Below are 15,965 nucleotides of genomic sequence, written 5' to 3'. Positions count from 1 at the left end.
ATCGACATCCACCACAACTTCAACATCTTCTTCTTCCTTTCTCTCTCTACTATTTCTCACAGCAAACAACTATCATCAACTTCAATCTCTTCAACTAACGACATCATCCTTAGAATTTGTCCGCATAATAAGGAACGGTTTATAACCGTTCTTAAGTCCATCTAAAACGGTTGAAAGATCGTCTCTCATCGGGGTGTTAATGAGTTCAAACTTGGAAGCAGAATTTGGAAAGGCTAGAAACCGTTCCAAATAAAACAAAACAAAAAAATAGCTTAGACGTCGATTTAAAATCCGATGTCAATGAGATTGATGTCCTAAGTCCTGAGACTTTAGACATTGGTCATAAATCGATATTTAAAGTTTTAAAAAAAACTTAATTTTTAATTTTTTTTTCTAGGCACCTATTAGCCGCGGTCAAAATAGACCAAATAGAGAATATCGAGGTTTTTTATCACATTAATTTATACACAAAGAATTACAATGAGTCATAATTTACAAAATTACCAAGTACTTCTCCATCAATACTCTTAACCAACTATATATGTTTACAAACGCCATCATCAACATCCACTCATAGTAACACCTTTTTCTCTCACCATCATCTTCTTCCTGATCCAAACAGACCATTGGGAGTTGCAAAATCTAGAAAGGAACCGATTTGAATCTGCCCACAACTACACAGTCCAACCAATATAATCAAACCCAATGAGATACTACTTAAAAATAAAGAGCTGTTTCATAGACAAAACAATTCCACCTGTTAGGAGCAGAAAAATGGTCGGACTAAATAAAAACCCAATTTATAATATCGTCAGGACCCGTATACACATAAAGCTACAACGTGTTTTGTCTTATTTGGGAAAAAAGGTTCGTAATGGGCTGATTTTTTGTGAGGATGATCTCTATGGTGAGGAGATCATCCTCACCAAAAATCAGCCCATTCTAAAACTTCTAGCCCCATATTTACAAGTTGAAGAATTATGGACCGTCCATTTTTTGTAAACCACTTTTCATGGGGTTAGAAGTTTTGGAATGGGCTGATTTTTTGCAAGGATGATTCCATCATCATAGAGATCATCCTCACAAAAACTCACACCATTGTGAACATTTTTTCCCATATAAGACAAAACGTGTTGTAACTTTATGTGACCCATATACATATATATATATATATATATATATATATATTATATATATATATATATATATATATATATATATATATATATATGGGTAGCGTTCAATGGCTAACTTTTTGGCAAAACATTTTTCAAAATATGAGTTAGAAGTTTTGGAATGGGCGAGGAGATCATCCTCACCAAAACTCAGCCCATTCCAAAACTTTTAACCCATGTTTACAAGTTGAAAAATCGTGGACCGTCCATTTTTTGTAAACTATTTTTGATGGGGTTAGAAGTTTTGGAATGGGCTGATTTTTTGTGATGATGATCTCCTCACCGTAGAGATCATTCTCACCAAAAATCAACTAATTCCAAAACTTCTAACTCATGTTTTGAAAAATGTTTTGCCAAAAAGTTAGCTATTGAACGGGACCTATATATATATAGGGAAATGTTCAGCACCAAACATTTTGACAAACATTTTGGCAAAACATTTTTCAAAACATGGGTTAGAAGTTTTGGAATGGGCTGATTTTTTGTGAGGATGATCTCTACGGTGAGGAGATCATCATCACCAAAAATCAGCTCATTTAAAAACTTCTAACCCCATCAAAAATGATTTACAAAAAATGGACGGTCCACGATTTTTCAACTTGTAAACATGGGGCTAGAAGTTTTGTAATGGGCTGATTTTTGGTGAGGATGATCTCCTTGTCGTACATTTTTTGTAAATAATTTTGATGGGGTTAGAAGTTTTTAAATGAGCTGATTTTTGGTGATGATGATCTCCTCACCGTAGAGATCATCCTCACAAAAAATCAGCCCATTCCAAAACTTCTAACCCATGTTTTGAAAAATGTTTTACCAAAATGTTTGGTGCTGAACATTTCTCTCTCTCTCTCTCTCTCTCTCTCTCTCTCTCTCTCTCTCTCTCTCTCTCTCTCTCTCTATATATATATATATATATATATATATATATATATATATGAATGCTAAAAGATTTTCTAGAGTTTTAGTTGATACTTCAAACATATAAACGAAGTAAATATTATTTTTCAAAGATTATGTTAGTGCAATTATTCTACACCTTTATCAAAGAATACTCTTCTATTTTGGTCAATCTGTAGAGAAAAAATACGCAAGGTAACACTACCACTTACTTGAGTTCTTGCCGAAGAGCATCAAATAGCTCCCTCTTGGTTTGTTTCTCTGAACCGACTGAACATGCCCAACTCGACTCTGATAAAATATAATTCTAAGGCCGGTGAGTTACAATGTTAAATAACAGAAAAGGATCATAATTTTCATGAATGCCTTGTGTTTTCAATTCAAAATTTTGTTTGTTCAAATCTCATGTGAGAACTATGCCATGAAGTTGAGAATTCTAAATACATAGGTTCTAATATGAAAGTTCCTGTAAAAAAAGGGGAAAAATGTTGCTATGTGAAAGGAAGAAATGCCAATGTATGATTACTTTTGCAACAACTTTCAGATCAAATAATGCTCTTCTTCCGATTTCAATGCTATCCTCCTACAAAGCTTATACCAAAAATGAAAAAAGCTCCACTTGAACAAAAGTATTCAAGGCTTCCCTTTTAGTTTGATGAAGTAGAAGCCTTCCTAATCCTTCGTTGCAGTTTCACGAATGGGAAACTATTCCAAAAAGAGTGAAGTTTTTTAAAGTTTGATCTTGTTTATAGAATTAGTCAAAATTCTGAAAGTGGTATAACCAACACGTGGAATTCTAAATATTATACCTTATCATACTCGCGTGCTTCCCCGATATTGTTGGGTTGTTTTTTCAAGATTAAGTAAACAAACGACAACAGTTCTAATGATTTAGAGGTTCATACAACTAAATTTATAATAATAAAATGAAACTATGCCCAAACTATGATAACATTAGAAGGAAAGACTTCCTCTATGAGTTCTCTAAATAACTTGGAACACACATTTAATCCTCTAAATAAACAAGAATAGACAAGACTCCTACGGGATTGCATCTGAAACATAAAAATAAACAATTCTTAGTATGTTGAGGATTTAGTCTAACATTACCTATAAGTTTTGAGAAAAAAGAGGAAGAAAAACAATACCTGTTATCACTTTAATACTCCTTGGATCATCATTTTCCCTATTTTGTCCGGGCTTGGGACCAGCAGTGTAAAACATTTAATTTTACAATGGCGAAGTTAAAAAGAGGTTAGTTGACAAAAAAAAAAAAAAAAAAAATCAGCTATTAATTAAACAGTATAAGTAAAAAAGTAAAAGTACTTTGTAGATAAATAACCTTGTAGTGAAGAAGAACATTATGCATATGTAAGTGTTCAAGTTCCCAATTCCACTGCTCTAAATGTGCTCAAACAACAAAAAAAGACACACTAATAGAAGAGAAACATTGCAAGTAGTAGTAAAACTTTAGAGGGGTTGTCCAAATACAACCAGTAGTACCACTTAGCATCTAGACATATGCTAAAAGAAGGATAACCAGTTCACATTGCAAGTAGCATATAAAACTATAGCCAAAACTATTGTGAGATAACCCTAATAAAAATTTTCGACCTCACGGTAAATCTCTTAGACTCCCTACAAAACTAGTTCGTTGGGTAAGAGGAGTGTTTGCTATATGAATGATGTTAATAAGAACCTTGACATTGTCTTCACCCAGAGGACACCTATATACAATAGAAGGGGTAGTATCTATAACCGCTTTTCCAATTGCAACAACATTTCTTCCTCAATCCAATAGTTTCTATGGCATTTCTTTTGTAAAAAATCGTGGTTGTGCAATTGAATACAAATCAATTGTTTGGGGTCATGTTTCAATAGACATTCCATCAAATGATTGGGATCTTAAAAGCATATGTTGTAATAAATATTGGTATTATATATATAAATGAATAAGAAAATGTAATAGTATATACCTCTATTTTCTGAATACTTCCACGTACATCCCCAATTTCTTCCCATAAACCTTTCACTTCAACTTTGAATATTCGTTATTTCCTTAGTTTGCTCAATAATTTGCTTATCTTTTCATATAAATATTTCTTTCGCAGTAGCTAACCCGAGAATCCGAGTTTTTGAAATATTAGTCCCAACACCATGAATACATTCCTCTTATCCGGATCAAACACTTTAGTCACGAAATCATTGAGGAGGTCTTCGGAACTATCTTTTTCAGATTGGTTCTTCATGATTTCTTTTATTTTATCCTATAATGTTAAACAAACAAATACATTTATGTAAACTGTATAATTCATATAACATTTCATAAACATAAGTTTAAAATGATGATCATACCAAGAGGCGACAGTACTCGAGCTAGCTTCGTTATCCTTTGAATGCCCTATAATCTACACCTCGGTCCTTGAAGGGGGATCGCTGCCATCTCCCCTTTCCCGTTTCTATACTTGCATAAATTTCAAGGTATTAATTATGAAGGACATAACTCAAAGTAAAATAGTTTCAATGACAATTACTTACCATTCGCTTCTTTAATCTTGCGTGGCCATGTATACCAGTAATATGATAAATGTTCAAGTTGCTCCTGTTTGTTGCATTTCTCTTCCTCATTTCTACAATTTTGGGTGCAACAGTACAATTAACAAATGCGACCTAATTTTCCTGCTTAACATTTTGAGGACAAATTTTCAATCTACCATCCATATTATTATAATAATCAATGTACTTGGTCCTCAACTTAGCCTTGTATTTTCTGAATGTCTTGAACATGCTTCTAAGGGCATTGGTACTTGTAGGATGGACTCTCCCAACATGAGAAATTAAAAAAAAAAAACAAAGATAAATAGTCTCTAAGAAAAAATATATAATAATTAACTAATATTATTTCAATTGTAATATGATATTGCAACTTAAAAGCAGTAATTTCCACATCTCATCCTTCTTTCTAGCTGGCACTAAATGTCAGTCCTTTATAAAAATAATAATGTGAGTATGGACAAACTCTCCACATTGTGTAGAAAACTTTACCAAATGCTCGCTAATCGGTAGAGCATTTGCATTGAAACTAATTCTTATCTTATTATCTGTCGATGAGCTTGCAGATCCTAACCCATACAAAATAGTTAGTATAAAAATAGTAATATTGGACAAGTTGTAGACACCCCATTTTTGCATCCGCCTGATTAATCAACTCGTCAACCCGATCGCAATGGTTCCCAATGATGGATGTTATTTCCATTGCTTTATTTTGTTACCAGAAATGTTTCAGAAATCCGAATGAGGTATCTCGAACTGACAAAACATTAGAAATCACACAACGCTAGGAAAATACGATCCCAGAAACATAGAAATCATCATCTTGCAAACAAAAAGAAGTTTCACGATAAAAATCACTAAAAAATGACCAAATTATCAAAATACCCCTAACATCAAAATATCCTTAGAGCCTACATTACGCTTAGGGAAATCCATTCAAACACATAAAACAACAAATCAAAACCAAATAAATCATTTCGCCAATTTTAAAAGAATTTGACAAAATTACGAAAATGCCCCTCATAAAGTTCATGACCATTTCACACGAAAAATTTCATAAATGATACAAACTAATATTTCCATTGAATTCCTTACGAAAAATCGATTTTAAAACATTAAAAACCAACTTAAAACGTGAAAAGTCCTCTCTGGGGGTAAAACGGTAATTTCACAATTTTCATAATTAAAAATTTTGAAATTAATAAATAAAATATTAAATAATTAAAATGAAATATTAATGAAATTAATTTAAAATTTTAAACTAAAAAAATCGATCAATTGGGTTCTCACAAAAAATTATTAAGGGTTTGTGAGATATTTCTTTAAGGCCCCTCCATTTGGGGGTCCGAAGAATTAAAGATATAATAGAGGAGGGTTCTCTAAAAAATTAAAGTCAACTAAGCAAGACTAAGGTCAAAGTATTAAAGTCAATCAAGGAAGACTAAAGTCAAAATTAAAGTCAATTAACTAAGACTAAAGTCAAAATCTTAAAGTCAATCAAATAAGACCAAAAGTCAAAATCCTAATAGAGTTCTAATTAAATAATAACTCTATCTAATAGAGTTCTAACTAAAACACAACTCCACCTAAAACAATTCTAATTAAAACACAACTCTACTTAAAACAATTCTAACTAAAACACAACTCTAATTAAAAAAATTATAATCAAACACTAATGCTATCTAAATCAACTCTTAAAAAAATCTATAAATAGAGGTCCTCACACCCTATTTTCGTATCAAATCATAAATCCTAAGAGAAATAGATCAAAAAGCCTTCATAGCCTTCCATAAACCCTAGTCTTGGAGTCCCAACTCCTTACCTAACACCCATACTTCAATTTTAGCCTAAAAAACACCTAAAAGTCCTTCAAAAACACCCCAAAACCCATAACAAACTCAAAGAATCCAGATAAAAAAAGAGATACCTTGCCTCGGAGATCAAAAATCCAATCTGGAGACAGAACGAAGCAAGGAGTACAGTATAAGGAGTAGTTTTTGTCGGATCTGAGGGAACAAGGTCTTTGCTATCGGAAAGGTATAATTTCTTACTTTTTTTTATTATCTAGGTTTTTTTAGCAATGTAACTTATTTGAGAAATTAGTAGAGACCGGCTTTGGCCGGGCGGGGTTGGTGCCTAACACCTTCCAACCCCATAACATGATCCCCGAATTCAGTTTTTTTTTCTATTCTAGATTAGTTCTTTATTCGTTTAGAGTCATTGATCGGTTCCTAGACCGTAATAACTAGGTGACGACTCTCAAACCTCAAGGGTCAAAAGCGGATCCGCGCACCCCACGGATCGAGGGCGCTTTCACAACTTAGTGACAATACAATAAAATAATGGAGAAATTAAATTTACCTAATTGTGAGCTCTGAGTACTCGTGCTAGCCATTACAATTGATCTTCCAATTTGCCTATCTATTTAAATAATGAAATCATAAATAAACAAAATAAATTTATCCATGCAAAATCTAGAAAAGTAGAAGATGTGTATCATTTAATTTCTATATCGCATACAACAAACAACTACACAATCATGTCTAAATCATCATCATCATGGTTTTGATCACTTTCATTTACAATATCATCTATATATGTGTTTTTATCAACAATCGAATGAAATATAATAGGATCTTCAAGTACATCCACTTCTTTCGTCAATCCATTACAAAATATGAGGTATTTAGAGGTGGTTTTAAACTGCCACTGATTTCGACTAAACCGCCTCCAATATATTTAAGGGCGGTTTAGTCAAACTGCCCACTATAGTGGCGTCGCTAATTCCTTTTAGTGGCTAATTAAGGGCGGTTTTAATACCGCCTCTAAATAATGATTTAAGGGCATTTTATATATATTTTAGAGGCTATTTGAAAACCGCCTCTAAAGAATATGATTTAAGGGCGGTTCTTATATTTTAGAGGTTATTTGAAAACCGCCTCTAATAATAATAATTTAAGGGCAATTTTAAAACCGCCTCTAAAGACTATAATTTAAGGGCGGTTCTTATACTTTAGAGGCAATTTAAAAACCGCCCCTAATAATAAATTTAGTGTCAAATAACAACAACATTAGAGGTAGTTCAAAACCGTTTCTAATGTTGTAATAAAAATTTAATAAAATATTCATTCCAAAATAAATTCTGCAATTAAATAAAGAAAAAGAGTTGCTATTGGCATCTCAAATTTCACTTATCACATGTTTATAAAAATATGCCACAACCTGTAAATGAATATTTTACTAAACATAAACTACAATCTACCAAACATGCATCTATGAAATCCAAAAACAAAGTACGCATTCACGAATATTTTCACTATAAAAAAAGTGGCAACTCTATGAATTATAAACAAAATAAGTAACACAAACATTGATTGATAGTATTTAAAACCTAATAATTTGTACATGAATATCATATCTTCTAGTCCATCCTTTCTACATTTACTGCATTTGAAGTTGTTAAGTGGATAGCCTAAGCAACTTAAAATAACTAGTTGTTACCTACATAGAGTCGGAAATGTTTGAATCAATGATAAAGGAATAACTAGTTTGTGTGTGTGTCCACTGATTGACAATAAAAGGTACAAGATGTAATCCAACTAAATCAAGGAACCAACAAACATCTACCACATTTAGCCTAAATGTTCAAATCAGGAAAGATAAGGCGTGTTAACAGGTTTGTCTCAAGAACCTGTCCAAGCAAATCAAAACCCAAACATTAACTGGGTCTGAAACATGCAGTTGTAACTAGATAACAAATAAGGAATCAGTCTAGTTAACAAATAAGAATTTTGATGATTAGTATCCAAACCCAATTAGCTGACCATGAATCCTTTAGAATAAGGATTTGATGATGATGATGATATCATCCAAACACAATCCAATTACTAATCAGGCCAAAGCACACACCAACTTGACTAGTCTATCTAGTTCTGATACCTATTGAATACCCTCCAATGAGGACTGATTCATAATAACCGCACTATCAATTAGTTGACACGATATGTTGGGTTTTCACAATGTCATAGCTTTAGAATTGATGAAAGTGAAAGGAATGAGAAAATCTTTCAACAGGGAGATCATTCATTTTCACCAGAAAGGATAGAAAATATTCTTATGAGAAAATACTTTTTGATAAGTTTCCCTTTCTTTTGATACGTAATGATTAGAAAAATACTTATGCATGCATTTCATGAAGGATGGTAAAACGAAGGTTGCCAGAGGTAATGATCGGATACACATTGCAAATGCAGGATTTTGTTCTTTTAATCCTTTTAATAAAATAATTATCTTCAGTAGACAAATTAACTATCAAAAATAATTATTTTATTGTTCTCTCATTAAAAAGATAACCATAGCTGATGGATTGTGGGTCTCCCACTATGAGCCAAAAATATTATAATAACAATAATAATAAAGAAAAAGTGTGATACCGACCAATCCAAACAACATAACAAGATAAATGCAAGATAAGTAGAAGATACCAAAGAAACACACAAATAAATTGCCAAGACTTGAGAAGAGGGCATAGCATGATCTCAAATGAAAAAAAAACCCTGAGCAACCTTGTATGATAACTTCGTATCTGAAAGAAAAAGAAAACACAAAGAATATCTGAACATGGCATGTAGAAAGATGGGACTCATACCTGTTGCTGTTGAAAATTTCCATATCCAGGATAGGCCCCATAAGCATACATGTTTGGATCTTGAGGAGGTTGGGTGTATCCGTAGGATTCATTACTTTCGTTGTATCCATAGTATCCACCACTCCATTGGTTTGGATCTGGTTGCTGCTGAACCCATCCAACAGATGAGTCCTGTAAATATGTCAGACTGGGAACACATATGTACATACACCAAAGCTAACGATAGTAAAATTCATTGAAACTAGGTAGTATTTGAATAACCTGTTTGTTTGAAGGACTACATCCCCATGAAAGTCGAATGTTTTGCCCTCCCAATTGAGTTCCATTCAACATTAGTAAAGCTTCCCCTGCACAAGCTCTGGAGCACCATATATATATCCAAAAAAGTTGTCAAGCTCAGAAAATTTTGATTTTGATACTTCTATATTATAGGGGGCTCTAAAGATATAGAAACTTTATTACCTATTAGCAAATTGGACAAACCCACATCGTTTTCCTACCGGTATTTTCACCTAGCTTAATGCTCCAAATTGGCTAAAAACTTGCCTCAAATGGTCATCGGTAACATTTGCATCCAAACCACCAACAAATATCTACACACAAAATTGTAAGTCATAACCATATGCCACAAAAATCATTCTCAAGCTGAAAATATAACCAAGTACCCACAGTCATATTATTTGGATCACTCTCGTTCTGAGCAGCTGGAGTATTCTGGTAGGAACCTACAAATGAAAAATATCAGCAAAAATAATAATAATAATAATAAATGATGATAACAATATATAGACAAGATAGCACATTGATGGAAGAGAAGATCAATACCTATTGACGTGCCTAAATATTCTCAGACGCAATATGGCTCTAGTCTAGCACAATGTCATGAGTAAAAGAAAATAGATGTCTGATAGACCTAGCCTACCAGGTTATGAGTAATTATCATAATGATTTTGATACTAAGTTGGAAATAGTTGTTACCTACATAGAGTTGGAAATGTTTGAATCGATGATAAATGAATAAAGGATAACTAGCCTAAAAGGAATGGCTACCCTTGTAATTGTTACCTACATAGAGTTGGAAATGTTGGTTTATATGCAAACCGATCACTTCTTTTTAGTGGCATTACCTACATGGAGTTGGAAATGTTGGTTTATTTGCAAACCAATCACTTCTTTTTAGTGGCAGTCCCTCATGCAAGTTGACCTTTGGTTCCCATCCTAGCAACTCCTTAGCCTTCATGATGTCTGGCTTCCTCCGGCAAGGATCATCTGACGTGTTCTCCACAATTTTGATTTTTATCTCCTGATCAATTAGCTGCAAATATATTTTGGAAGTGAGGAGTTCACTGACTTTCACTTTGTAGAATCATTCAATCAATCAATTTATCATAAGTAATAGCAAAATTGAAGGGCCAACAAATTTATTGAAGTAAAAAATATATATATTATAGTGCCAAATAGAATGACTAAGCAAAGTTGTACAAATAAAAATCACACATAATGCCTAGATACCAAACAACAAATATAGATAGGATTCTAAAGATTGTTTTCATTTTACAAAAACTTCAATCCTTATTTGCAATACACATCATATGCCACACACCAAACCTCATCTATTTCGCAAAATAGTGATACACTTTGTACAGCTATTCGACGACTCTCGAAATATCTCAAGAATACCTTAAAGGATATTGTGATAACACCATATCTTAAATTGGTTATGTTCTTAATCAAGACTGATTATCAAACCAGCCAAAATATCTTTTCTGAAGGAGGAGGAATAAATTTATTGAGAAAATGACTGTTTTTTGAAGTTCAAAATGTTACTTTCTTAGGGGAAACATATTAAAATGAGAAAAATACTTCAAATTCTTTCCTCAATTGTCTTTTTCTCTTTTCATTTTTTATTTTTGATCAGTGCAAAGAATTATAGCAAGGGAAAACAATAAAGAAAGATATATACCCTCTAGTGATAGAGATCACTAGAAAAGAAAAATAGAAGGATACAACGGATACAATAATTACACCATGATCAAAGATTCCAATCTAAAAAGAAGTCATCGAAGTGACATCACTTGAAGTCTTCTAAAATAGATAACTTTGTGAAGATGGGCATTTGTAGGTTCCTTGTTATGAAAAATTCATTTATTCATATCAAACTAAAGAATATTCGATACACCCTCCCTTTTTAAGCTAATGCTTTCATGTACCAACACACATCAAACTAAAGAATATTCAATACACCCTCCCTCTTAAAGCTAACGCTTTCGTGTACTAACACATATCAAACTAAACAATATTTGATACACCCTCCCTCTTTAAGCTAATGCTTTCATGTACCAACACACATCAACTAAAGAATATTCGATACACCCTCCCTCTTAAAGCTAACACTTTTGTGTACCAACACATATCAAACTAAAGAATATCCGATACACCCTCCCTCTTTAAGCTAACGCCTTCATGTACCAAAAATAATTCCCCCAATGTCATATTTCTATGATATCAAACCAGCCCATAAAAATAGCATTTGGACATTTAAAATAGTCAAAATAAATAAATAGATAAACAAGTTCACAAACATTGTTCAACATAAGTTCTAATTCATTGATGACTTTGAACAAACATGTAATAAGCATTTTACTTAAAAAGAAAAAAAGAAAGAAGCAAAACTCAAGAGATGCTAAAAATAAAAATGTCAAAAGTTCACTAGTTATCATGAAATCAACACTCAACAATATCTATCAAGTTACTACCTTGCATTAGAATTATCTTTAAATGAAAGATAATAAGAAGTACCTTATTTCTAAATCTAATTCAATTGGATGTGCATGCATGTGTGATTTGCAAGCTTATGAAATTCTTTTTTTTCTTTTTTGTAAAGTGAAATGAGTTGACTAGCAATAATATTGTGCTAAATCTGAAAATTCTATTGTAATTAATTATTAGATCTACCCAACACCTTGCGAAGTTGCATACCAATCTTTTCATAGAACAAATAACAACAATTACCTCATAAGAACACTCTCAATCACATGAAATTCACATATATATAAAAAAATCCGGGTTCTTGTACCAATAAGAAAGTCCCCAAAATCTAACTTTTGATAAATGAAACAATCCTTTAAAAACCCAGATTTTTGTAATAAAATTTATCCCCAAAAGTTTTGTTTTTATGACTCCCATACGAGTACAAAATTTCAGTTTTTCTATATCAAAATCATTCATAAAACATGACCTTAGTTGCATTAAAACATTTCCACATAAACCCAGATTTTTTGGTACCAAAACACATTTCAAAAATCTGTTTTGGAATATAATGACAACTCCCAAATTCAAAAAATTTAGCATCGAGCAGTATAAAAAATCCATATTTTCAACACTAAAATTGATCCTAAAAATTTAGTTTTTGAAATACTAAACCAATCCTATGGATTTGGTTTTACTACGATGAAACCAATAAAAAAACAGTTTTTAGAACACCAAAACCAATCCCAAAAATTATTTATTTTATACGAGCAGTCTCCCAAAATCAGTTTTTCATGACGTCAAACCAACCCCTAAAAACAACTTTTTGACAATAAAAACATTCCCAAAACAAAGCAGTTCTTGTAATGTCAAAGTAGTCTAAAAAACCAGATTCTTAACATCCACACAATAACCCCAATAATCGATTTTTTTTAAGCATAAAATTGGTCCATACACCAAAGCAAATTATAAAATCCAGACCATTTTAGCACTCCAAATGTAGTCTAAAAAAATATTTTCAAGTGTGAAAGTCATTACCAATGATCAATTCTCACACTACAAAAAAAATTCTCCCAATGTCAAATTTCTATGACATCAAACGAGCCCATAAAAATAGCAGTTGGACATTTACAGAAGTCAAAATAAATAAATATATAAATAAGTTCATAAACATGGGTAGCGTTCAAGGGCAAACTTTTTAGCAAACTTTTTGGCAAAACATTTTCAAAACATGGGTTAGAGGTTTTGGAATGGGCGATTTTTGGTGAGGATGATCTTTACGGTGAGTAGATCATCCTCACCAAAAATCAGCCCATTCCAAAACTTCTAACCTATGTTTACCAGCTGAAAAATCGTGGACCGTCCATTTTTTGTAAACTGTTTTTGATGGGTTAGAAGTTTTGGAATGGGCTGATTATTGGTGATGATGATCTCCTCACCGTAGAGATCATCCTCACCAAAAATCAGCCCATTCCAAAACCTCTAACCCATGTTTTGAAAAATGTTTTGCCAAAAAGTTTGCTAAAAAGTTGGCCATTGAACGCCCCCCCATAAACATTATTCAACATAAGTTCTACTTCATTGAGGACTTTCAACAAACATGTAATAAGCATTATACCCAAAAAGAAGCAAAACTCAGGAGATGCTAAAAATAAAAATGTCAAAAATTCACTAGTTATCATGAAATCAACACTTAACAATATCTATCAAGTTACTATTTTTATTAGAATTATCTTTAAATGAAAGATAATAAGAAGTACCTTATTACTCTCTTCTTTCCACAGAATAAATAGATAATAAGATATGTTGTTTTTTCCTTCAAGGTTTCCAGATTGTAAGATCAACTACGAGAGATGAATGCAACCAATACTTTTCTCCTTCTTCTTCTTCTTCTTATTTTTATTGAATTCCAGTAACAATGGCTTCCAAAATACACTAAACCCACGTAGATAAAACAGAGAGAGAGTGTGAGATAGAAAGATTGTTAGGGAAAAAAAGGAAATATATAGTGGAAGTGGGAGAGAGGGAGAGAAGAGAAGAGGAAATGAAGAACTTATCGCCAATTTTGAGAACATGAAGGCGCCAAATTGAAAACGCCTTGATTCTTCATCTCTTTAATGGCGTTATGGAAGAAGGAGCCTCGATTTAGGGTTTCTTAAAATGGTTCACAAAATTGCCATCGATTTCATCAATTTTCACCATTATAAATAGCTTAATCGATTGCAGATTTTGTTTCTTCTTTCTTCAAAGGCTTTCCAACGGAAACGCCTCCCATTCATCAGATTCTCGTCCTTCCTCGAGGGCGTTTCCAATGAAACTGGCCCTAAATTGTTTGTTTGATGACGCTTTGTAGAACCGCCCAAAGAAAAAACCTCTAAAACCCTTTTTTTTTGTAGTAATCATTTTGAGGCCACTAGAACAACGGCCATTTAGGCCTTAGTTGATTTTTTTAGTAGAATACTTGAGTAGCTTGAGATGCAAGAATGAAAGGTTCATTTTCTTCCTTGTCAAATCCTTTCAACTTGTCCATGTTACACAATATCAAATTTATGTCAAGATCAACTTTTCATCATTTAGTCCTATCTTCTAATCTAACCCAATCACAATAAAATATAGTTTGACAAAAATCAGTGTAATCCAAATCAATAGTCTTCCTCACAACTCCGTAATAAGTGGTCTCTTCTTCGTTATAATTTTTATCTTTGGCACTTGCTCTATATTTAGTAATTGCTTTCATGAAGACCCCACTATTTTGTGTCATCTTGTTGATCTCATATTCATTTGGAGTGAATAAAAAATCATTTACACGATATTTATTGTAACTTTTTTACTTTGAAAGTTGGTCCATTTGCTGGTCGCTTCAATATTGCTCACCATCAATATGTTCCAACTACAAAGGATTAAATAATTCGATATTAGTATCATAGTTATAAATAAACATACCACTCTATGTTTTAGAAAAAGTAATAATAATTAAAGTGATTACATCTTTCCTAACCAAGGGATGAAACCTCCATCTTTATCCTTCGACTCAGATCTCTTTTTTTTAGGCCTTTTGTATTGATTGATTTCAAATATGTTTCGTATTTCCTATATTAACAACAAACATATTTCATTGTAATTAAATGTTTATCTAATTATTCAAATTGATAATATTAAGTAAAATTTATCTATTTACTCTTTCTACTCGTAAGCTTTACCATAGCAATGTAGAACCCATCTACATACTTGTTGATATTGTACTTGAGTTAAACATATTTTCTTGCCTTTGCCTAAAGGTCCTTCATCAAATCCTCGTCTAAGAATCTTTTACATATATACTTATGACTTCCTTTTTCACTATTTGGCATGTATTCCATACAATATAAAATAGACTCCTCTATGATATTGGGCTCAACAATACATCTTTCAAGACGTGGAAAATTTTTCACGTATCCTTTATAAGTTTTCATTAACCTATTCAAAAAAATGTCCAATTATGAATATACTTCTCAATTTATGCATGAATTGATAAATCTTTAATAAAATTATAAAATATACCGTTCAAAAGGATACATCCAACGAAATCTAACTGGAGATGCTCAATTAGATGTATCATAAGGTGAATGCTGTTAACAGAAAATGAAGGTGGAAAAAACTTTCCAAAACACACATTGCTTCCATAAGACTGTGTTTGATAGCAATGATATCATCTACTATGACTACCTTTGAGCATAACACATTGAAAAACATACATACCCGTCAAATAGCAATATGTAGTATCTTATGTTTCGAAAATGCATGTTGTATCAACACAGGAAATAATTATTGCATAATTACATGATAGTCATGTGACTTGAGTCCCTTTATTACAAGATTCTTTAGGTTCACATGATGCTTCAATTTGGAACCATACCCTATAAGGACCTTCAAATCATGTAAAGTGTGGCATATAACTCTTTCTCCTT

The 15,965-nt window shown here is 32.3% G+C and overlaps 1 protein-coding gene across 15 annotated transcripts; it reads right to left on the bottom strand.

Annotated features, from left to right (window-relative positions):
- Positions 1-427: 427 nt before the first annotated feature.
- Positions 428-14,592, bottom strand: LOC147404422 (uncharacterized). Of its 15 annotated transcripts, none has more exons than XR_015177750.1 (13): positions 13,779-14,586; positions 10,336-10,585; positions 9,940-9,995; positions 9,733-9,863; positions 9,532-9,628; positions 9,271-9,441; positions 6,984-7,039; positions 4,608-4,699; positions 4,425-4,528; positions 4,046-4,336; positions 3,218-3,269; positions 2,282-2,360; positions 428-674 (listed from the first exon to the last, which is right to left on the bottom strand). XR_015177750.1 is itself a non-coding variant. In XM_086440360.1 (8 exons), exons 4-8 carry the CDS (start codon positions 9,594-9,596, stop codon positions 4,478-4,480), a joined length of 435 nt encoding a protein of 144 aa, XP_086296486.1. In that variant the 5' UTR covers positions 9,597-9,628; positions 9,733-9,995; positions 10,402-10,585; positions 13,779-14,585; the 3' UTR covers positions 4,424-4,477. The 15 variants fall into 15 exon arrangements, 2 of the variants coding, with proteins under 2 accessions (XP_086296486.1, XP_086296488.1); XR_015177748.1 differs by having other exon boundaries at positions 10,398-10,585; XR_015177749.1 differs by having other exon boundaries at positions 10,402-10,585.
- Between the last annotated feature and the right edge of the window lie 1,373 nt (positions 14,593-15,965).

Source organism: Akebia trifoliata, chromosome 4 (genome assembly GCF_017979445.1).
Source record: "Akebia trifoliata isolate Shusen 1 chromosome 4, ASM1797944v1, whole genome shotgun sequence".
Classification (NCBI taxonomy): Eukaryota; Viridiplantae; Streptophyta; class Magnoliopsida; order Ranunculales; family Lardizabalaceae; genus Akebia; species Akebia trifoliata.
Note: the sequence above shows the minus strand (reverse complement) of the source record. Positions and strands in the feature narration are given on the sequence as shown.